Source organism: Garra rufa, chromosome 4 (genome assembly GCF_049309525.1).
Source record: "Garra rufa chromosome 4, GarRuf1.0, whole genome shotgun sequence".
NCBI lineage: Eukaryota > Metazoa > Chordata > Actinopteri > Cypriniformes > Cyprinidae > Garra > Garra rufa.
In genome coordinates, this window is record NC_133364.1 from 17,283,657 (window position 1) to 17,309,520 (window position 25,864).

At 37.4% G+C, this 25,864-nt stretch overlaps 2 protein-coding genes across 2 annotated transcripts in view; one reads left to right on the plus strand and one right to left on the minus strand.

The window, feature by feature from the left end:
* Positions 1 to 25,864, plus strand: part of LOC141333750 (MICOS complex subunit MIC19-like) — a 636,840-nt gene that overhangs the window by 408,597 nt on the left and 202,379 nt on the right. The gene's annotated exons all lie outside the window — the stretch shown is intronic.
* The window catches only part of plxna4 (plexin A4), a 201,612-nt gene that overhangs the window by 60,253 nt on the left and 115,495 nt on the right, over positions 1 to 25,864 (minus strand). Inside the window, exon 4 of the mRNA XM_073838764.1 lies at positions 18,779 to 18,879. Coding sequence (XP_073694865.1) covers positions 18,779 to 18,879 — 101 coding nt within the window. The remainder of the gene's footprint in view (positions 1 to 18,778; positions 18,880 to 25,864) is intronic.

Below are 25,864 nucleotides of genomic sequence, written 5' to 3' on the forward strand. Positions count from 1 at the left end.
GCTGGGTTTTTTAGCCTGTCACTCCCCTGACTAATCCATATTGGCTTTATTCAAATCTGTGAAGCAATTAACTACGAGTCCTTACGAGAGGGAGAGAAGTTTATAACGGATGACAGTTGTGACAGGGTTTTCTTCCATTGCCGAAAAGGAGGAGGGAGAGAGAAGCAGGACAGTGAATGAATTGAAAAGTTAAGAAGCCTAACGTGGAGAACTCAGAATGGGAATAATCTGCTGCTGAATGAAAGAGGAAACGAAAGAGATTTAAAATGGCAACAATCATCCTCTTTCTCTGTGCTTCTGTGCTAAGCAGGTCTAAGATGCGTTTAATCAGAATGGCCTCCTTTGTAGCTCCAATCACACTGCCTGAATCCCCTTTCTGCAGCTGATTTAATAAGCATGCTGTGTACTACGTGTTCAAACACACACTTATGCTAGGTGGAAGCTATGGGTGGTGAAACACTGAACTGTAAAACGACAGAGAGTGTGTAGCATTCTCAGAGCACTGTGGGAGAGACAAACTGTCTTGAGCGAGTCTCTGGATGATTTGGCGGGGCTGTGCATCCCGCAGTTAGACGCAGTTGTCAAAAGCCTTTAATAAAACATCACACCTAACAAGTCCCTCTCCGTCCGCACCCATTACGCAAGACTACAGGAAAGTATGTGGGCAGTGAAGCCTGTTTAAACACAGACATTACTCTTTCTCACCAATAGGGGGCGTATGAGGGTTGTCTGTTTATAATTTCGAGATTACAGGGGCTTTGACATGTTGTGCCTGAAACAAGTCAGCGCTGCTTGTAAGAACGGGAATATTTCTTATTTAAAAGGGTTATAAAGGAGATGCCTGCTTATGGCCTGAGAGCACTGTAAAAACATTTATGAGCCTTCATTTACGAGCTTGTGTAAAAGGCCCGGAGACAAATATCAGCAGGATAAATAGCACTATGTTTGGGTATCTCATTCCTTTAATAAATTAAACATTTATTGGATACATAAAATAAGTATGAAACTGGCCTTATTTACTTTCTTTACTCACATCTCCAGTTATATTGTGAACAATATTTATTTAATTTATGTTAATATAATATTTATTTAATTGTCTGGTCAGTTCCTAATGGATAAAATCAAATTCCATCTATATGTTTTTTTTTTCTCTAAAATTTGTTGCATTTTGAAATATAATATACTATATTAGACGTATAAAATGTTAATACTGAAGTTTAAAAGTTTGGGATTAGTAGAATTTTTATTTCATTTAAAAAAAAAAATTTAAATTACAGAAAAAATGTAATATTGTGAAATAAAATTGCAATTTAAACTTTCTGTATTTTTATCAAATAAATGGAACTTTAATGAGCATAAGAGACTTCTTTAAAAAAACATTACAAATCTTACTGATTACAAACTTTGAGTAGTAGATTTATTTTTAATATAATATACAATCTAAATTTTATACATATGAAATTTCATATTAATAATATTAATACATTGTATTATATACTAGTTTCAAGACTTTTTGGTGTGTATTTGTATGCACTTCATTAATATTTCTACATGTGTGCATGTGCTGTTAAATGAGTTTGTTAAAACCATCTCAGCTCTCTGCAAATGCTTTTCCATCTGATAAATTGGTGATCTCCTTGATAAGTCATCCAGCATGCACCTGTCAACACGCGGGAGGTTTGTTTTAATGCCTTATCATTAGTAAAGTAAACTGCTCTATTAGAAGACTAAGGAGTAATTTGTTTCCCTCGTTATGTAAATGCTGCCCGAACATGGCGAAATGCAGTACTTTGATGAATAATGAACAGGAAATGAAATCGCATCAAAGCGATCCGGCAGACGGGAGTGCAGGAGTGGGCACACGCAAAACACCAAGGACGGCCTCCTTGGCATCTGGCCTGCCTTCTCTCTTCCTGTTCCCCTCGTGACCCTCCGTTCACTCTGCTCTCTGACACACTGACCTAAATCCCATTACATCACTTACGCTAGCAGAGGAGGAAATAAACAAATAAATTACTACGCACATCAATAAATAAATAAAAACCTGCAATTACGGCGCTCAAATTATTTTACTTGCAATGCCACCCTTCACATCAAACCCACAGATAGATATACAGAGAGAGACAGACTACAGATGTCCTTTGAAGAAAGAAGCTAACAGAGTCAGCCAGAAGCAGCTAAATTAATAAGTTCTGTAAAATAATAAATCCCTCAAGGAGTTTTATTCAACAGAGTTACACTTGCGATGCAACTAAAACTGTTAATTTACCGTAAGAATGAGTTCAGGCTCCTACTGGAAAATAGAACCAACCTCGCTTTGCCAAGACTAATTTATAATAAACATGAGGAAGTACATTTCTCATGTGTGACTGATGACAGTGGCCTAGTGGAGTTTAAAGTGTGTGAACTCCCAAGGTCTGACCAGCAGCGTGAAGCAAAGACAGTTCTAATGGGACAAATACTAGAGAAGAACTACAAAAGTAGCTTGCACAAGAAAGAGACTGGCTGTGCTTAAAAAAAAGCAAACACAGTAACTTTATGATTTATGGAGTATACATACAGTATGCATGCAAATTTTCAAAAATAGAGCACACTGCATTGGAATACTGCATCACATGATGCAACATGCTTTATTTTCAAATTAAAATTTTTTACTTTTTCTTTCATTTCATCATGTCTTTACATTAAAGGTCCACTGAAGTGCTTTGAAACACATCATTATTCTGTGTTGATGTAATTTCAACTGAAACTAGATGACAGTGCAGGACATATCAAGCAGTCCCGCCTTCATTTTTAAATAGCCAATAGCGTTTTGTTTATATCACAGAGCCTTTAAACTTTGTAAAGCCACATTTGACAGCGTATGACAGCCACAATCTCATCCATATCACTATAAAATATAGCTTTCTGTGTAGAATTCAAATGGGACCGATACGTTTTGTGGTCTGCGCAGACTCGTGCATACGATCCGCTCCGTACTATTGTGTATCTGGACTGGAGCGGACTGTGCACACACTGCAGCGGTTTGCATAACATGCAAAACCAGACTTCATTTGCCCCAACGGAAAGCATATTTACACAGCCGCAATCATTCCCTATCTTCTATATAGTGCACTACGTGTTTCACTGTAGAGAAAATACAAATTCTGTGAACAAGTGAAAGTCGTAAGCTGCAGCTTTAGTGTCTATTCATAGTTTGGGGGACACTTTGGATTCTAGAGAGCATCTGATTGGACAAAGCTAAAGTGCAAGGTGATGTCATCAAAATCGTGGATCCATATTGGCGAAAGTTAGAGACTAAATTTTAAATGCTTATATCTTATAAATGCGAATTTTGTCAGTGTTTTGGAACACACTAGCTTATAGATAACCCTAAGGCTAACATATTCATACTAAAAGCCCCAAAAAAAACGTTGCTTTTGATTTCATGGGGACTTTAAATTAAAGATAAAAGTCTTGGACTAATTTACTTAAAAAAAAAAAAAAAGAGTGTAAAAGTCATTGCACACCAAGTCCGAAGTCTTAGTCTGAAATTTTCGCACATTACAAAAATAAATACAATCTCACATCACATTTACACACAGCATTTTAATAAGAAAGGTTGACGAATATATAAAAAATGCATACAAATATTTTGGTCTCAGTGTGTAATGACCTTAAGAGGAAGAGGAACCAAGAAAGGCAGAAATAGAGACATGTACAAGTACTAACTACACTGACATGACGGTTTGTCATTAGCATGTTGCTAAGCTAACAACACAACAATACTACTGATCTAAATAAGCCAACAACGTATACGTGGAAACTTTTTCACACGATGCAAAATACATGCCGCCATGTTCTTTTTGTGAATTATTCGATGTGAAATGTCCACTGAGTGACACTAAAAGTGTGTTTTTTCCCCTGAAACAGATGAACGTACATATGGTACTTTTTATGTGATGTTGGTTTTTGTCACTACAGATCTGACTTGAAATGTCTGTTGAACGGTGCACTATTAAGTCTAATGGCTCTGTCGTTTTAAAATCACGTACCATCTGCACTACATCTAAACCTACCCGATAGTACGAACAAAAATTAATGTGACTTAAAAACACAATAGCAAGTATGCCATTTTAGCTTTTTTTACGATCTCTTTCAGCTCTTTCATCGTGAGTCATGTTTTTCATGAGATTCAAACCCAAGGTTTCCGCATGGAAAGCAAAATATATGGAGCTGTAATAATAACTGTGTACAAAAATGTTCCTGTGTAGTGTTCATTTCTGTTGGAAACTGCTGTGATATGTACTTATTGGTACATATTTCGCATTTCATAAAATTCCTACAGGTAAGTTTATCATCATGAGATCAGGCAGAAATAGGCATAAAATACACACTTTTAAGTAGTAAATGAAATTGTTATAATTCTCACATCTTACCCAACACCTCTTTTTTTCTTTCACTGAGCTTTTTGCTGTGCATTCTGGGATATCCACTTAAGAATTTGGCTAAAATGACTGTAGATATCTTAGGAAGCAGCATAATTAAGATCCTACCATTTACAATAACCTTGGAAATGGAAGTGTGTTTTAAAATGCTACCACAGTAGTCATAGTTTTGATAGCAGAAGAAAAACCTTTTACCGTGAAACGCCTACCGCTCCTAAGCCAATTCTACTCTAAACATCTCATTGAAATTCCATTATGCGTCGAATAAAAAGCAAAGCCACAGTACTATATTACTACTGCTAGAAGACAGACTTTTGAACTCTAGCCAGTTCACGCTCTACATATCATAGTACAAAAACATATTAAGATTACTTATGGATGAGTCAATGCATATTTGAATATGCACTTAAATACACATTCATCCCAATGGTTATCAAGCCTGCCTTCGGGACAGTTTCCCAGTGGATAAGAGCGTCAAAACGGATGAGGGGCAAGAAAAGAAACATGAGCTGAACTTTTGCCTAGTGGCCAGGCAGACAAACCCCATCCAACTTGCACATATAGAAAATGAGCTGCTTTTAAAATTCAGTGATACCCAGAGAGAACTGGAGAGCATTGACAAAAGAAGGTGCAGGCACACTGACAAATGGCAGGTTTAAATTTAGAGGCAGCGCTGTGAGCCAGACCCTCAGAGCCCCCTGTGAGAGAAGAGCCAGTCGGTCACCATCATTATGGACTGAGCAAAGAAGAGAGATGGATAGAAAGAGGGAGACATGAAGCAGAGAGAAGGAAGGAAGGAGGAGAGAAGAGAGACAGAGGAAGAGACTCGTGGAGAGTCATTACGCAGCCCAGTGGCTCTGACCCGATTATTCCCAGCAGAGACCTCGGGGCCACTGCCCCCCACTGGGCCACAAACCTCAGCTGAGTGGAAAATTAGTGTGGAGCACCCCGGGAACGACCCCAACACACTGAGGCATACTGAGACACACAAACAAACGCTTGTACATAAAACATCTAGGCTGCAATACTCACTTTTAACACCATGTCCAAAAAATATAATTTAATATCATACAGCATGGGCGGTATATAAACAAACAAGTTCCAGCAAATTTATTTTATGGAACACAAATGATGATAGTTTGAAGAATGTTGGAAAATAAACAATATCATAGAAATCAATGGAAAAACTGAAAATGTTGTAAGTAAATGATTCAAAAGCTTGGGATCAGGAAGACTTATGTTAAGTCTCTTATCAAAGCTACATTTATTTGATTAAAAATATTGAAAAAATATGGAATATTTTTGGAATTTAAAATATTTATTTTTATTTTAATATACTTTAAAATGCAATTTATTTCTGTGATGTGAAGCTGGAAGTATTCATTGTCACACGATCCTTCAGAAATGATTCTAATATGCTGATTTATTATTTATGTTGTAAACAGTGATGCTTTTGATTTTGTTGGGACGTGTGTTACCTTTTTTAGAATTCTTTGATGAATTAAACATTAAAAAGAACAGCATTTTTTAAAAATAGAAATATTTTGTAACAACATACACTACTGTTCAAAACTTTAAGGTCTGTAAATGTTTTTCTTTCTTTTGTGATAGTGATAGTAAAGACTTACATTGTTATTATTTGAAAAGCTTTTCTTTTTAACTTTCTATTAATCAAAAAAAGGTTCCAAAATATATGAAGCATTGCAACAGTTTCCAATACTGATAATAAATCAGCATATTAGAATATTTAAGGATTCTGTGACACTGAAGACTGAAGTAATGATGCTGAAAATTCAGGTTTGCATCACAGAAATAAATTAAATTTTAAAGTACTTTAAAAAAAATTGGTATTTTAAATACAAAAAGGTAAAAAAAAAGCATTTATTCAAAATAGAAATCTTTTCTAACAATTTAAGTCTTAACTATTACTTTTTATTTAACACATCCTTGCTGAATAAAAGTATTAATTTCTTTCAAAGAAAGAAAGAAAGAAAGAGAAAATGTACTAACCCCAAACTTTGAACCAGTAGTGTATATTGTTACAAAAGATTTCTTTAAATAAATACTGCTCTTTTCAACATTTTATTCACTGAAGAATCCTAAAAAAAGTATCACAGGGTCCAAAAAAATATTAACCAGCACAACTGTTTCCAATATTGACAATAAATCAGCATATCAGAATGATTTCTGAAGGATCATGTGACACTGAAGACTGGGATAATGATGATGAGAATAAATTCTATTTTAAGGTATATTAAAATAGAAAAACACTATTTTAAATTGCAATATTTCACAATATTACAGTTTTTCCTGTATTTTTTTATCAAATAAATGCAGCCTTGATGAGCATAAGAGACTTCTTTAAAAAAAAAAATCTTACTGATCCCAACCCTATTTACTTCAATGCCAAACCTGCCTAAAAGCAGCATGACCTCAGATTCTGAGCTGCATTTCTAAACACTTTCATGTGACTTGAATCCATCTGACTCCAGACTACAGCACAGCTGGAGAGACACATTACCTATCAAAGTCGCACACACCCACACAAATACCCACAATTCATCTCAATGCCATAAAAGCGTCAAGTTTTCCGTGACGCAGCAGCGCTCGCCTCTAAACTCGCATGCAATTTCAGGAGCTGTCAAAAACACCTCAGACCGGCTCCTTCATCTCATCTCCCTGCTGTCCCTGTTCCTCCTAGGCCAGGGGACCCATCTTACCCTGCTAATATTAAACAGATTATCTGTCTCCTCCAACACCACGTCCCCTACAGATCTGATCAAACATTGCACATATTAACACCCAATCTGTCTCCTGTGACTGCCTTCCGGCTGTCAGGATACAGCTCTGAGGAACGTTTACAACTCTTTTTTTTATCTTGCTGTTTAGATCGAGCAGACAGATCTTTTTCCTTTTAGCTACAGGGTCAACTGAGTTTTCAGCAGAAGGAAATACAGAACAAGGAGGACCTCGAAGAATGACCGAAAAGACAAAGGCAGAGTGATTGCTAGGACATTTAGACACTGTCTTCAAAGTTAGACAAAGCATTTTAAAGAGGTCACACTCAATAAGACTCCACCTTAGAAACAAAAGTAACTTGAGAGTGTGTGCTATAGATAGAGCGTCTGTCCTCTATCACAAAGGGCAAACAAGCAGGTCTTCAGCCACCTGAGAGAATGATCCAACAGGTCCCGAGGAAAAATCAATGTGCCGCTCAAATTAGAGAGAACAATCTGATCTGGTCGAACATTTATGAAAACATTTTGCTTCTGTGCCAATGCAAGGTGAATGGCAATTACAAAGAGTTTGCGAACTGGCATATCACGTTTCTGGAGCTGTTTGGAAAAGAGAAACATGCATGACATTCGAAACCCGTGTAAAATTGGGCTACGATGAACACAGGACCGTGTCTCTTTCCGTATCCTACCTGCACTGCTTCAAAACCGTACACCCGCTGTGATGAACGCAATGTTCTTTCCATAATTCACAGCGGTGTTTATTCCCACAGCTTTATAGACCATTCAAATACTTGGAAAATCACGAAAAGGAAATTTTTCACAAGATAAATTTAGAAGCACATTCTAACAGCACTTGCTATATCACAGTGTGACAAGAGGTTTTTGTTGTTAAAGGAGCTCAGAAAGGTTACGGCAAACCTCAAATATAATTTATTTGGTTGGAATCATTCATTTAAATCAATGGATTTAGGGTTTTAAGGTTCCATTTACCTACACTGTTGTCCACTGCTGTCCACTTATGCTTAAAGTTCCAGGATACTTTGATGATAACAAGTTAAAAAGAACAGCAATTATTCAAAATAGAAATCTTTTCTAGCAATATAATAAGTTTATTATAACGTATCAATTTAACACATTCTTGCTGAATAAAAGTATTAATTTCTTTCAAAGAAAGAAAGAAAGAAAAAATGTACTGACCTCAAACTTTAAGCCGTTAGTGAATATTGTTACAAAATATTTATTTTTTAAACAAATGCTCTTCTTTTTAACATTTTATTCATCAAAGAATTCTGAAAAAGTATCACAGGTTAAAAAAAAATATTAAGCAGCACAACTGTTTTCAACATTGATAATAAATCAGCATATTAGAATGATTTCTGAAGGATCATGTGACACTGAAGAGCTTTGCATTACATGAATAAATTCTATTTTAAAAAGTATATTAAAATAGAAAACAAATTTTAAATTGCAATGATATATCACAATATTATATTTTTTTCTGTATATTTAAATCAAATAAGCGCAGCCTTAATGAGCAAAAAAGATTTTAAACAAAACATTAAAAATCTGATCCCAAAATTTTGATGAGCTAACCAAAAAAAATACTTCTAAAGCATTTATTAATCTTATTGTTAATTTGAACATTTACTAATACATTAATAAAATCAAATGTGGCATCTGATAATATCATTTAACATCTAAACTTACATGAACTAACAATGAACAGTTATATTTTTACTAACTGACATTAACAAAGATTGATATATATTGTAAATTGTATGTTAGAATAATAATAAACTAATAAATTATTAAAAAAAAAAAAAAAAAAAGGTAATTCCTCTGTTGGTGTCACTTCAAAATATATGCCTGACTGACTTCTGTTAAACACAAACGATGAAATTTAAATTTCAGAATTTCTTTTCACTTCTGGAAGGCGGACAGTAATGTGTTTTGGAAACGACATGAGGATGAATACAAAATGACAGAATTTTCATTTTTGCTTGAACTATTCCTTTAACTTCCTCCACATCTATTTCCTGTCTTTTCAATCAATGCCTGCGCACTCTCTCTCTTTCTCTCTCAGGTGTGTCTGTCTCCATGTCTAGTTCACGCTCTGTCACACCAGGACAGGCCACCCCGCTTGCTGTCTTCTACCCCCTCTCCCCTTTGCCTTCTCTCTCTCTGTGTCTCCTGCTCTTTCTCTGGTGACAGCATGGTGACAGTGAGGGATAGGTTGAGTCGTGTAGGACTGCCTGCTCTCTGAGAGATCTCGCTGACAGTCGCGAGTGTGGCTGTAGTTCTGTCCTGATGTTTCCGTCACTTTTGGAGCATGTGCCTTTCTCTCAGCCAGCCACAAATTCCGCCTCCTGAGCTCTTCAGGAGTTCAGCACTAGGGGCGACAGAGCCTGCTCCCCCCCCCGGGGAGACGCCACTCTCTGCTGGGCACAGAGGGTGGTGTGCGTGTTTTGGGTTCAAAACAACTCAGGACTGACTTGACAGGCCCAAGTGGAATGCACCAAGAATAAATAGCACCTGTTGATAGTACATCTATCTGCATGTGCATCTACATCACTTTAAAAATACCATTATGATGACAATTTGATTTCATGGTTAAAGACAGGTGCACAGAAGTGTATGCTGCATTGAAGTCGTACATATAGGAGTGGCATAAACAAAGACTTAGCTTTCAACAAGCACAGTGGATCAAAGAGAACTGCTTTAAAACCTCTCACAGTCCAGCCACACAAACACAAGCTCTAGACAACAAGGTAAAACATGTCAGAATAGACCCAGACTTGCTGGAGGACGAGGTTATATGCATATAAGTCCAGATGTCAGAGATAATTTACTAAAGGATTAGTTAAATTCCAAAATTAACATTTCCTGACAATTTACTCACCCCATGTCATCAAAGATGTTCATGTCTGTCTTTCTTCAGTCAAAAAGAAGGTTTTTGAGGAAAACATTTGAGGACTTTTCTCTATATAGTGGACTTCAATGGGAACCAACGGGCTAAAGGTCCAAGTCTCACTGCAGCTTCAAAAAACTCTACATGATCCCAGATGACGAATAACCATCTTATGAAGCAAAATGATCTGTCATTTTCTAAAAAGAGTGAAAATTTATATACTTTAACCACAAATGATTGTCTTGCACTAGTTCGACTTGACGCATTACATAGTCATAGTACGTAGGTGCAGCTTCCAAAAACTCTACATGATCCCAGACGAGGAATAAGGGCCTTATCAAGTGAAATGATCTGTCATTTTCTAAAAAGAGTGAAAATTTATATATTTTAACCACAAATGATCGTCTTGCACTAGTTCGACTTCACGCATTACATAGTCATAGTACGTAGGTGCAGCTTCCAAAAACTCTACATGATCCCAGACGAAGAATAAGGGTCTTATGTGAAATGCTGTCATTTTCTTAAAAAAAGTGAAAATTTATATACTTTAACCACAAATGATCATCTTGCACTAGTTCGACTTCACGCAATACATAGTACGTAGGTGGAAGTACTGATTAAGTATTTACAAAGTGAAGGTGCAAAGAAAGTCAAATGCACTTTACAAAAAAAAGGTAAAACCACAATGTCGGATGATTTTAAAGTTAGAGGAGAAAATGAGGAGTTTTTTCGCCCAACCCTACCTTATTGAACCGAAGTACACAGACGGTGTACCACACATGACTTTTCCAACATGATAGACGTGCATTCGCAGAGCTAGTGCAAGACGAGCATTTGTGGTTAAAAAAAGTACATATGTTTTTTTGTTTTTTAGATGAGACCCTTATTTCTCGGATGGGATCAAGTAGAGCCCTTTGAAACTGCACTGAAACTGCAATTTGGACCTTCCACCCATTGACATGCCACCCTACATGGAGAAAAATCCTAGAATGTTTACCTCAAAAACCTTAATTTCTTTTCGACCGAAGAAGGAAAAACATGAAAATCTTAGATGACATGGGGGTGAGCAAACTAAAAATAAAATCTAGTCACTTGTGGAGGCAATCTGTAAAGTTCGTTCCTGAAGGACACCATGGCCATTACAGTTTTAAACAATGATCTCATCTCTCATAAAGCCTCAGTAACAAGCTGTCAAAGCAACTGATGGATAGAGACATATTGATATTCTTGATATGCCCCAAAATAATATCCATCTCATCCCCATCCTAATAAAGATACATAAAGATATTATAATGGAGTGTGAATTTGCATCTCTGTCAATCTGCTCCAGTCTCAGCCTGTCAGCCTCCTTCGAAAAGAGAGACGGAAATCTGACAGCCTTATTTTCCCTGTCTTAATTATGATTTACAGCCTATCCGTCTCCACGCCATTCCAAAGCTTCACAATCACTGCTCATTTACACCCTATATGCAAAATGCTGCCTGCGAAACATTCTGGCAATGTTTCCACGACATTTGTAAAGCAGTCAGGGGAGTTATTCATTGCAGCCCCCGGGAACTAGTGCGATCGTCAAGGATGGATGTAATGTTAAACTGTGGTGAATACGTTTTCCACTCAATCTGGGATTATAAAATTAAATGAATACTATAGACTCCACAGATCGACAGTATGCAAACATACTTCATTCACATAACACTATGCTGATTACAATGCCATTTTTTGAATAAACAGTGTAAATGTGCAGGCCAAAAACATACAATAATACTAACCGTTTCATCGCACATATATAAAACCCAACCTATTCTCTTATAAACAAGAGCAAATTACCATCTCCAAGTCAAAGGGGTCGAGAGGATTGAGACGGGTAAAAATGAAAGCCTTAACAAGTAAACAAACCGCTTCATAAATTACACATCTGAACATTTAAACTTGTGGAGCGCCCTCCCCGTCTCCTAGAGTTATTGATTTTTGCCTCTCTGGTCCTGTTTTCCAAGACTAACAGACTCTTCTGGAGATCTTCTGGGTAAACATAAGTCTGGAGCAGGCGGCTTTGCTCCTGTGTTGACAGCGAGAGGGAAGGTTATCTGAAGGTTGATTGGGAACAACAAACTTGCAGAGAGGCTCTTAAACTAAGCAGTCTTTTCTCCCTTGCTAAGCAATCAGACATAGCTGTAAAGCATATTTTAAAGGTATTGTTGTTGCCTCGGGTTTGCCAAATAGCTCACATATAGATGGCTGTTTTGTATTCAAGGCTTTAGGTTTCTTTCTTTCTCATCTCCTTAGCGCCGAATCCAGCTGTGTTAGTCAATTAGAGTTTCATGAAATGAGGATTTAGGATTAGTTTCCACTGATAAAAAAAAAAAAAAAAACAGAGGGTCAGAGATCTATGTGGTGATCCGGTCTACAAACTGAAGGTCAGAGCCAAGCATCCTGAGACTGAGTTAATGCATTGTTAATTTAGTGACACACAATCTTCCCATGTGGATTATACACACACACTCTCTAAAATAGACCCCCTGACCCTTAACCCCTCTGCTCCATTTCCCCCATGATCAATAGTAGTGCAAGTTGAGCAAATAAGCCTTGCCATCCATCCATCCCTTCAGCGTGTTGTTTTCCTTCTCCCTCTGGTGATTGTCTGAAACTCTGTTGACTTTTGAATCCCTCTTGAGGAGTGGAGTGATCTGTCTCATCACAGAGTCCTGCTCTCTAGCAGTCTAGATTACTATATTTATGCTCTGCTGGCCAACATATTGACCTCACTTAACACAAAACAGCCCTCTGAAAGTCTGTTGCTTTGTGCCATTAGACTGTTTCATCCTATTTGATGTGTCAGAAGAGTCATGAGAGAGACAGAGACAGAAAAAAGAGCTAACCACTTCCTTGAGTGATCTGAACAAACCTCTAACCTTGGTGTTGAACTGGTGCCTCTGTGATTGTGCCACAGGCATGAACGATACCTAAAATCTCCAGTTTCTAAGCCAACATACTTGAATTTGGTGCTTTTCCAAAACTGCACAAAAACTTGTATTTCCTTCTATAAATAGCTAGATATTCCTCATTTTCCTCTATAGAAACCCATGGGTAACTATGGTAACTGGGGTTTTCTCCACAGAGGAAGAGTAATTGTATGAGTTAGCAGAGGCTGTGCTACGGTCTACTAAGATGAGCAAAATTAGCCAATTATGATTAATTTCAGTTCTTGTTAAAAAACATTTTTTAAATGAATTATTTTTAGCTTTTACTTAGCTAATTTATCATTGCTTCCTGTGCCTTTCCTAATATGCCTTGTACAATGAGTTCAAATGAAAGATCAGAGCAGCTAGAAATGGTTTCTTAAGGTAAGACAATTGCAGCTTCTCTCTCTTTACACCGTAAAATGCAAATTAGAGTTTTTCCACTTGCACAAAAAAGTGCAAAGGTGTTTATTAAAGGAACACTCCACTTTTTTTGGAAATAGGCTCATTCTCCAACTCCCCTCGAGTTAATAAGTTGAGTTTTACCGTTTTGAAATCCATTCAGCCGTTTTCCTGTTCTGGCGATATCACTTTTAGCATAGCTTAGCATAGATCATTGAGTCCTATTAGACCAATAGCATCACGTTCAAAAATGACCAACGAGTTTCGATATTTGTTGTATTTAAAACTTGACACTTCTGCAGTTATATCGTGTACTAAGACCGGCGGAAAATGTAAAGATGCGATTTTCTAGGCTGATAAGATTAGGAACTACACTCCCATTCCGGCGTAATAGTCAAGGCTTTCCTCACTATACTTGTTTGTCTTTATGCATAAAAAATATTAACAGAAATGCGTCAGAAAAAAAAATCTATCTTGATAATCCCAAATGAATTAGTCAAAACAAAATTTATTCAGACACCTTCAAAATTTCTCACATTATCAGTTTATTCGGTATAGTTTAGAAAATGGTAATAAAACATAAGAACTCAAGGGTTAAACTGTGTCAGAACAAATTCATCTTGATAATGTCAGATAACTTTGACCTGACCATGCTTTGTTACACACCTTTCTATCAAAGTGTCAAATCAAATTTTTAGTCCCAAATTTGTATCAATTTTACTGGTAGTCCACTGTATGAAGAATTTTTGGGTATAATGTGTCACTATATTTTGCCATCCTCACTTACGTAAATGAACTATAGTGCCCTGCACCCACTAGTAAAAAAATATCAAAAATTATATCTGGTTTCTAAATAATTTTTGGCTTGACTGTAGAACAACAGACAGAACGTCTATAGAATAGAATGAACCCTAGAACTATCTCTCTCAGACAGACAGAGAGAGACAGACAGATCTCAAACTCTCTGAAATGATCAGGGTGAGAAGTCTAGTTCATCTGATCTCTGCACTTTATTGATCTGTTTACGGTGTCCTTCAACTCTCATTAAAAAGACAACCATACAGTTGCAGTATGACAGAGAATCTCTTTGTGGCATATCAGTGTTAAGATATGCTGCTTTAAGCATCATTACCCATGAAAAACAGGTAGATTACAGCAGACAAATAGCGGGAGCACTGGCAGGAGTCATGCCTGGCGTGAGAGAGCCCTCTCTGGGCATGACTCAAGTTACAGGGACCCTGGTTAAGTATGCAGGGGAGGAGAGGATGGGAAAGGTAAACTCCAGGGCAATCAATCAGCCGGGGACCCAGGGAGGCCAGGTCGGATTGCCTGACTCCATCAGAGAGCGGTGCTGTTCACTTTCTCTGGGCATGAGGCCATGGGAGAGGAGAAAGAGAATGAGAGAGCGCTATGAGAAAGTAATGAAAAACAGAGAAGGGACTAATAGAATGGTGATATGAAAAATGCAGAGACAAAAGAGTCCCAAATAAGAAGCGACACAGGGCCTGAATGGAAGTGTGGGCTGGCCTCTGCAGATGCAGGAGTATTGGTTGTGTTGCCAACCAACATGAAGACCTCCTGCGACTGCTGGCCCTTCTACCACCTGAGGCTAAACAACAAACTGCTGCTGTTTTTATTAGCATTGTGTCCCGTGTATACTTGACACCGTTTCTGCTGCCAGAGGACAGAGAGAAATGACGGAGTGAAGGAGAGAAAGAGGCAGCTCACTCTAGCTGCACAGTTTTCAGTCACAAATGACCTCATTCCTTCATAGACAATCATGGCAAGTTGATCAGCCTACTCCTGCAGTGTGAATACAGGACTCGATCCAAAACTAATAAAGTCATGCTCTAAAACAAAATAAAATAAAATTCAAAACGTATAACACAATCTACTTTGCTGCAACACTGCACACCTGCTTCAACTGCATCTGAATCAATACAGTAAATTGATTTGTGATGTTTACATCCTCTATTGATCTCACGTCTTCACGTCATGTGAGATTTGTATTTGGTATTTACATTTTTAAAACATCTTTGGGTTAATTAAAAAGTGAGAGAAAAAAAGCCGATTGAATAAATAAAGCAAGCAAACTATGTGGCTACCTGAACAAACAGCTAAATAAATGTTTAAATGGCTAACAAATGATACATAAAAATACATAAATTATGTGATTTAAATTGACCTTGCTAAATAAATGACTAAATAGGTGAAATTGCTAAAAGACTAATATATAAAATCATTAATAAAAATACAAATGATGTGGTTTAAATATAATGGACAATATAAATGACTAAATGTGACCCTGAAATTTGGAAATTTGAGCTGAATAAAGCTGAATAAAAAAGCCAATTTAATATTTGGACAAGGTACAACTATTTGAAAATATGAGGATATGGAATATGAGGGTGCATAAAATATAAATGTCGAGAAAATCACCTTCAAAGTCCAAATGAAGTTCTTAGCAATGTTTATTACTTATCAAAAACTAAGTTTTGATATATTTACGGTAGGAAATCTACAAAATATCCTTATGGAACACGATCTTTACTTAAAATCCTAATGATTTTTGGCAAAAAAAAAAAAAAAAAATTATAATAATCGATAATTTTGACCTATGCAATGTATTTTTGGCTGTTGCTACAAATATACCCATGCTACTTAAGACTGGTTCTGTAGTCCAGAATCACAAAAGGGTACAATAGCTAAATGACTAATAAATATAATCATGAATACAAGTACAAATTATGATTAAAATGACTAAAACAGCTAAAATTCTAGCTAAAAACAGCTAATTAGTCAAATATACACATAGCTAAATAAATATTACATGCTTTACAATTAATGATCAGAACAAAATATTTGTTAAAACAAATAATGTCGACTACAAGAAGCACAAAGTGGCTCAATTCATCTGTACTCATCCTTTGAACATTGGCTAGATCGGGAAGTGCTCTAGAGCTGACGTTAAGCAACAAAGCTTAAGAGCAAAACTATCAAACATCTCAGGAGGAAACGATACATGCACAGGCCATTTGAGCACCTGTCTCACTGTCCAGCACTAATGCAGCTCTCACTTTTACAAAAGCAAGAGGGAGCAAGAAAGAACAGGAGGGAGAGAGACAGACGAGTGTGAGATTTTAAGCATGCCTGACCTTGGGCAGCCATGTGGCAAACGCCATGCCCATGGCCCCTGTCGCGTCTAGAGCTCTCAAAAGCCCTGAGAGAGACAGAGAGAGATAGGCCTTGAATCTCTACACATCTCTTTACTTCTCCTAACTCTCCATTTCTCCTGCACTTAAGAGCATAACATTGCTTGAGGTCTGAAACACTGCCAATGCCTGCCAGACCTTCTCTTGGCCTGTCACTCCTTAGTGGCACGGGTGATGTGTGCATAGAGTGTTTTAAGACCTAGGCGTCATTGAATATGGAGTTGTGGAGATGTGAAAAAGCTTGAGCTCACCATGCCACATAACGAAACGCACACCAACACACACACACACACACTCCTCTGGGGTCCTCAAAGGAGGACAAGAATCCAATTTTCAATTTACAGTGGAGTGGGAAATGTGGCTATCCCTTGAGGGCTTGAAGCATCCATCACCCTCACTTTCTACACAGTGGGTGGGAAAGGTGGATGTGTACAAGGTATTTGTGTTTCTGTGTTTCCATGTGTGTGCACGTGTCTGCGATCCATTAGTGGGAAAAATGTGAGGTGCTGAAGAGAGCTGTTCCCAAACTCTGAGACCACACACTTACTTAAATGTGACTTACTTGAATTACTCTAAATGAGAACATATCACCCCACATGCCTCTTAAATGGATAATCCACTTAAACATTATTTAACTCTCGTGTCATTCCAAATCTATATATTTATTTCATCTGTAGAACACACACACATAAAAGGTAATTTAAAAGATGTTGGTTCCCAGTTTTAGCTGACATTGACTTCCACTGTATAATGGAAGTCAATGGGAATGAAAACTGTTTGGTAACCAACATTCTTCAAAACCTTACGTTCATAGGGAAAGTCCAACAGTTTAAGTCAAAAGTTTACATACGCCTTGCAGAATCTGCAAAATGTTATTTTAACAAAATAAGAGGGATCATACAAAATGCATATTAGTTTTACTTAGTACTGACCTGAAAAAGATATTTCACATAAAGAGGTTGACATGAATGATCCATAGCTGTGTTTTTTTGTTTAGTGATAGTTGTTTATGAGTCCCTTGTTCGTCCTGAAGAGTTAAACTGCCTGCTGTTCTACGGGTAACACAAATTTTTTGGTTTTTCAGCAGTTTTGTGTATTTGAACCCTTTCCAAAAATGAGTGTATGACTTTGAGATCTATCTTTTCACACTGACAACTGAGGGACTCATATGCAACTATTACAAAAGGTTCAAATGCTTGCTTGATGCTTTAGAAGGAAACGCAATGCATTAAGAGCCAGGGGGTCAAAACTTTTTGAACTTGAAGATCAGGATCAATTTTACTTATTTTGTCTTCTGGGAAACATGCAAGTAGCTTCTAAAGGGCAGAACTAAATGAGAAATAAGAAAAAATTACACATCTTCAATCGGTTTAAAAGTTTTCACCCCTACATCTGTACTTCCTTTATATGGTCCTCAGGATTTTGTCTACATAATAAAACATTTTTTTCATTTTTAGGCCCTTCAAGACACTCAAGGACATGTACATCATAAAAGGAAGTTAATAAAATACAAACAATACAAAGCTACACAAATCACACAGACACACAAATCAAACAGTCAAATCACTAAAAGATATTCTAAACAGATAAGTTTTAATCTGAGCTTTAAAGTGGGAAATAGAATCCAGCTGGGGCTGCCAATTTTGGCACTGCACAACTGAAATCTCAACCACCGAAGGAACTCAACTTGAAATTTGGTCATTTGTTTTTCAGGAAGACCAAATAAATTGAATTACAATAATCAATCCAAGATGTAACCAAAAGCATGAATAAGAACTTCAGCGCTATACCGAGGAAGTGGTGGACGGAGTCTGGCAACGTTACGTAAATGAAAAAATGCAGTATGTGAAATATTAATATGGGAACCAAAAGAAAGCAAACAATCAAAACACCAAGACTTTTCATCTGGGTGTAAATATTACCTGGGGAGTTATCAATAAGCAGGGTGAAATTTTAGAGTTTTGAATAAGGAGAATGTAAAACGTTAAGCTTTGTGGATATATAAAACTGTGACCAAGGGGTAGCATATAAATAAATAAAAGTGGACCCAACACTGAACCCTGTGGAACACTTTGACTAACTGTAACAGGCTCTGGTATAAAGGACATGCAAAGTGCAGGAAGGCTGTACTCACATGCTGTGAAGCACACACCAGCCACAGTGAGGATCTCCAGATCCCAGACACTCTTTACAGGATGAATACTGCTCGCAGGCCTCCACTGGGACACGGGTCAGCTGCAGACAGAGAAACAGGTTGAAGTTAGGTTCATTTGTGGTGTGTTCACACTGACTACAACATTGGAGGTGGACAATTTGAACTCATAGCAAAGGCTAATCCTGTCAAATCTCATTTAAAATGAACACTTTCAAGTTGTTTAATGAAATGTGTGCATAGAATTCATCTTTATTAGAAAAACATCATCTGATCAGGTTTAAAATGAAGACTTTATTTTCTTCTCGCTCTAAAATCATCATAAATCTGATAATAGCTTGTACTCAAACAAATCAAAGAGACTTCCAGAGAGGCAAAGAACACACGGTTCATGAAAACACATGTACACATCTGCTAAATGTGGTGTTTCGTCACACACAGCGGGATAAGGATCTGCCAAGAGAGCTCATCCTGGGACACAAACTCCAGCTAGAGCATCTTACAGTTTACAGCCAATTAACACTTGAGAGAAGTAGAGGCGCTGTGGAGCTGAGGGGAATCAACGAACAGAGCCGAATGGAAGAAGAGAACTGCACTGAAATACACATGTAAGAACTGGGAAGGCGAGGACCCTCTGCCATTCCTGTCTCCATGGATACGGCCCGGAGCCCTCAGTTTTCTTTTGCTTTGATTGATGACTTGTCACTGGTGGATGACTACTGTCAATCACAGCTTAGATGACAGCCGATAGGTCCAGAGCGGTCAGGCAGGACGAATGACAGACGACATCATTACTGGCCTCACCACAGTGGGGTTTTATTTTTTTTAAAAGAAATAGACCATTTTTTCCATTTCAGTCCAACTTGAGAGTGAGACAGCGTTTTAAGATTGAGAAGATTTGACTATAACATTTATATAAGAGCAAAGTGACCGGTCGCAGTGAATCACGGCTCATATTTAAGCACTTCGCTCTTGTTTTGCTGTCAGTGTTCATCCATCAGTGTGTTTACTGCTTGCTTTGTCCTGAAGTTCTGTCAAAGTATTTTTCTTTCTGAAACATTCTTACAGATCTCAGCGACATTTACGTTTAATAATTTGGACATATGACACAAACAATAGAGTTCAAAACAATGCAGAAAAACTAAAACAATGTCATGATGCCTATTCGGCTGGTAAACGTTTTTGTGAGGGGATGTGAGGACATTTCAGCTTTCGTGGAGTGATTTTGTCAAGTGTTTTCTTAAACTACCCAGGAAAAAAAAAAAAAAATCCAGACTGAATTATTTACTGCTTTTTTACAGACAGACCTCATAATGTGACCCTGGACCACAAAACCAGTCATAAGGGTCATTTTTTTTTTAATTGAGATGTATACATAATCTGAAAGCTGAATAAACTTTCCATTGATGTGTGGTTTGGATAGGACACTATGTGGCTAAGATTTGGCTGGAATCAGAAAAATATTGAGAAAATCACCTTTAAAGTTGTCCAAATTAAGATCTTAGAAAGCGTATTACTAATCAAAAATTAGGTTTTGATATATTTACGGCAGGAAATTTACAAAATGTCTTCATGGAACATGATCTTTACTTAATATCCTAATGATTTTTGGCATAAAAGAAAAAAATCAATAATTTTGACCCTTGTATTTTTGGCTTATGCTACAAATATACCCGTACTTAAGACTGCTTTTGTGGTCCAAGATCACATATGATTAAATACTCAAACTCAAATTGACATTTTAGACTGTACAAGGAAAACAAATCATTTTGAAAATCTCTTTTGACCACTGCTAAATGCCGTAGGGCTACAATTGGCCACTAATGAGAATTTAGGTATTTGGCAGAAAGGAAATGAATTACATGAATAAAATTACATGCCTGACACATCTCAGAGACTGGGAGAAAATAGCGAGAAGAAAAAAATCAAATCCTACAGGGTTCTTAGTCAAAATGAGCAATTTTGGAACAGTGTCATATGACTCTGCAAGTGCAGGACAAACTTTTCGGTTTGATTGGAGGTCAAATTTAAGTTGAATGTAGAAAAACATTCATTGAAGTACATCACTTTATGGTTCTGTGTTACAATAGAAGTCTGAACACATTAAGAGTTAAATTACTAATCATAGATGAAAGACAAGATGAGAAATATCTCTAACTAGGCTCTGCTGTCTAAAAGCACATCCATTTATCTAATATTGCCCTCTGATTTCTCCATCCCACAGCTCTTGCAATAACATTTTGACCAGGATTTACAGCAAATATTTTCTGTGTAATTTCTACACAGTTCTCTGAATGGCTTTAAAAGCATATTTAGATTTATAGCTAATAGAGAGAAAGAGCTAAAGCGCAAGAGAGAAAAAGCAAGAGGTGAAAAAGAGAGACCAGGAGGTTGCGACTGAAAGAGGGCATCCTTTAGAAGAGCGCTCCAGATGGCATGATCTCACTGCCGTGTGCGAGTCTGAGGTTCTAAATCCAGGAGAAAAGTCATTTCTCTCTTGTCACGCACACATGATGCCTGTCAGCTGGTCTTGGTGCCGCCACAAAGCCCCCCGTTTCTCCTCGCCTGCACACCTGAATTCTCTTCCTCCATTTCACAGCTATGAAGAGGTAAATTATCAGGCATTGTGATAGAGCGCCTGCCTTAGCATAGGGGGCCTGAGAGACTGCAGGTTAGGCCTTGGTGAGCAGAGAGGGAGATTGACTCTCATTACCTTTAGAAAATGATAAGGGTTTAGGAGCCGCTCGTGAAATTCTCCCCTCTGATACGACGGGTTTTCTTCCTATTTATGAAGGAGCTTGTTGCACTTGTGGAAAGGTCTGTCTCTCGCTCGCTCTCCGTGTGTGTGTGTGTGTGTGAGAGATAGAGAGAAATCACAGACTGTGAAGGCAAGAGCTTTCACAAAGCATCAGATCTGTATGCAACAGGCACACATGACTGATAAAAAAAAGTGTTTTGAAATTAATAAGAGAAACCGACAGATGAAATATATAATCTCGTGTGCGTGTTCATACTTCCTCCATTCAGCTAGGCATAAACCCTATCATCACATGATGTGAAAAGCAAGCTATTTTTAGACCAGAAGGAGAGCCATCTGTCTACACACCTCTCTTTTAATAATAATACTGATAATATGAGATTTTCACATTTTCTGAAAAATATAAGAGCGGTAGATGCCCATGCAAAACCCACTGCTACAATGCTAGCATGCTAGCAAGGTGTTTGTGAGTGGTTTGTAGGGTGTTGCTAGGTTAGTCTAGATTATTATTGGTTATTATTGAAGAACCATTATAAAAAAGTCATGTGTTAAACAGCAAATAAACTGAAGTTTTGGCCCTGCTGTTCATTTTTTTCAAACATTTTTTATATTTTTTGTAAAAGTAGAAGGTGCCATGTATAATTTATTAGCTAAGAGTGTAACTAGAATAGACAATATAACTATAAAAGATGTGTGACCCTGGACCACAAAACCACTCTTAAGCAGCAGAGGTATATTTGTAGCAATAGCCAAAAATATGGGTTAAAATGTTTGATTTTATGCCAAAAATCATTGGGATATTAAGTAAAGATCATGTTCTGTAAAGATATTTTGTAAATTTCCGACCGCAGATATATGAAAACTTAATTTTTGATTAGTAATATGCATTGCTAAGAACATTTGGACAACTTTAAAGGTGATTTTCTCATTATTTCGAATTTTTTTGCACCCTCAGATTCTAGATTTTTAAATAGTTGTATCTCAGCCAAATGATTGATTTTGTGGTCCAGGGTCACATATATCCAAATGAATCAAATCAAAAGCTAAAATCAAAAAAAAAAAAAATTCAGAATCAAATCAGGACTTGCATCTTCCTAGGTAGCACATGCTGTAATATGCACTTCCTGTTGAATGTAGCGAGTGAGTCTATGAATAGCGCACTCCACTGGTGTAGAGAGGATGTGCGCTCTCTGTCGCCGCTAATACACGACTGTGAATTCTGCACTGTCTCAGCGGCCCAGAACAGAGTGTGCTTTAACACACTCCCTACGGCGATAGAGAGAGACGGAGACAACAAGAGAAGGAAGAAGACAAATGTGTCCAGAAAGAGGACTTCCCGCTGCCCTCCCGAGCTGGAAAAGGAGCTGCGTCGACTCAGGAATCTCATTATGTCGTAAATCCGTTAGATTATTAGTAATTTATCTGAGAGCTCTGTAAGAGGATTGAGACCAGCAGATAATGAGGCAAACTGACAAATGACACTGCCCAACAGATTAATGCAGCCGTTAACTCAGAGAGGGGCATCTCTGTTTCCCTTTCAAAAACTAGCAGCCTATGAAGACAGCATTTAAGGCAAAGTAGACTCATTTTTAAGGGTAGAATAGAGTGCATGCCTTTGTGAGTGTGCATGTTGATACAACTATGTGAGACCCTGGACAACAAAACCAGTCATAAGTAGCACTGGTATATTTGTAGCAATAGCCAACAATATTGCATGGGTCAAAATTCTCAATTTTTCTTTCATGCCAAAAATCATTAGGGTAACTAAGTAAAGATCATGTTTAATGAAGATAAATTTTGTTTACTGTACTGTACACACATCAAAACTTAATTTTTGATTAGTAATATGCATTGCTAAGAATTTCATTTGAACAACTTTAAAGGCGATTTTCTCAATATTTAGATATCTTTTTGCACCCTCAGGTTTCAGGTTTCCAAATAGTTATATCTCAGCCAAATATTGTCCTATCCTATTACTAGTTTTGTGGTCCTGGGTCACATATGAGCTTCCGCAATAATGGCTGTAGGATGATACACTCTGGGTCAAATTAAAAATGGCCTTCTCATCACCTGCTTTGTAATACCTAGTCATTAAAATCCGCTTTAATCGCCGTACTAACCTAATCAAATATAAAGTCCTCTTCCATTTCTCTCTCCTCATGAAATCCGTCAGTAAATCCCACAGACCTGACTGACTGGCAGAGTTTCTCAGTCGTCTCGGAGTTGAGCTGTGGTTTATTATGGAGTCTAATCCACTGGGCTCATCTGTAGCTCAACGCTCCTCTGCTGGCATTAACAATCTTCCTCTGACTCACTTAGAGCCATTTCTTCCAGTTCTTTTGGAGATCTACAAAAGTTGAAGACATACTGATGCTGAACTAGCATGAAAGGTGACAACACACGGCTGCGTTTTAAAACCTTGCAAAGACAGCATTTTTGGATATTATATGTATGTTTAAACAATCAAACCGAATGTTTGAACTCATCTAAGCCTGACTGGGTCAGGTTTTATTAATTAATGTATAAATTAAACATTTCTGGAAAGTTTTCTGATATGTTAGGTTTATGGGTAGAGGATAAAAAAAATATTATCTCAGTATAAAAACAACAGAAGTCTTCACCATGATTTAAGAAAACAAATGTGTGCGCATGAGACAGTTGCCCTTATCAGCGGCATAATGTTGTGTTTGCAACGATGAGTCACAGAATCAACAGGCTTCAGGGAAGAAGCGACATTGTTGTCTTGTGACAGAACAATATCTGCCATACAACACACTAAGATCAACCCAGCCAATCACCTGCTGAACAAACACTAGCTGAGCTTCAGCCAATCACAGGCAAGCTCTATTATTGCTAGGGATAAGACAGCATAACATAAAATAAAAAGCACAAAAACTGCACTATTTATAAATGAAATCTTCAATTGGAAGATTCAAATCTTCCTTTCTGTATTTGCCCAATTTTGGATGTTTAACCACCAGTGAAGCAGAAGACAGATGACAACATCCCATCATAACTGATTTATGAAATGAATCCATCAATGTCCATCTTAAATTAATCTCACTGCTAACGCACACACACGAATCTGGCTGACGAGAAATATCGTTGTCATTTGGGTACCAGAAGGGGTCATGAAAAGTGCATTTATATGTGTATTGGGAGCATGTCAGTAGAAGATGAACGCTGGTAATATAACAAATCACAACGTCTTAACACACATAACATGCAATATATTTACACACAATTTTGAGATAAAAATAAATCGCTCATTAAAGCATCCACAGTTTACATACAGTAGGGGAGAGTGGGGTGATTTGTGCCGGGGGGGGGGGGGAGTAGTTCCACCCCATGTTTCTAGAAAACCATAGAAGAAATTGGTCATGACCACATACTTTTGAAGAGCCATCCAATTTACCTATCCCCCAAAGAAGAGAGACACATCGCATGAGAGCTAAGCACATTTTAGCTCAAAAGACAGTTTTTGCCTTGCAAAGTAAAATTTATATGATCAAGGTTTTTTGATTGTTGCATCTGAACAATTATGAACAAGTTTGAAAACATTTCACACGTTTTAGTGCTTTAGTAGGCTACACAGTGAGTCTATACAGTTAGCATAATGTTAGCTCAAAACTGCTGGATCATGCTAGTCTTTCAAAATTGTCGGGCTGGGGTGATTTGTGCCAAAGGGACGGGGTTAAGTTGTGCCAGTGATGTTAAATTGTAGTCAGGATCTAGACCAGAGGGGTGTTCCATAAAACAAATTTACCAAATAAGCCAGGCTTATTTTAGTTAGTCTGACTTATTGTCACTTGATTTGTCTTAAAATAAGTCAGACTAACTGAAATAAGCCTGACTTATTTGGTAAACTTGTTTTATGGAACACACCCCAGGGATGAGCAACCCTGTTCCTGGAGATCTACCTACCTGCTGACTTTAGTTCCAGTCCTGCTCCAACACAGCTGTCTGTAATTATCACATGCTACCTAAGAGATTGATTAGCTGGTTCAGGTGTGTTTGATTAGGGCACCCCTATTCTAGACCCACATACCCACCGGGGATAATCTGTGTGAGAAGATGAGCGTGCCTCAGTGTTTTATTTACCTGTGGTTTGTTTAGTTTAGCTAACACTAATTTTTGAGTTTGCACTGTTATTAAAGACTGTTATTGTTACTGTTATTCAGTTTTTTAAGTGGCCTAAGTCACAATGGGATGTTCAGAAATGTTCAGAAAAAAGTCACTTTATTCTTATGTTACATAATTGACAGACAGCATTTTGTTGACAGAGAGCATTCTAATGATTCACAAATATC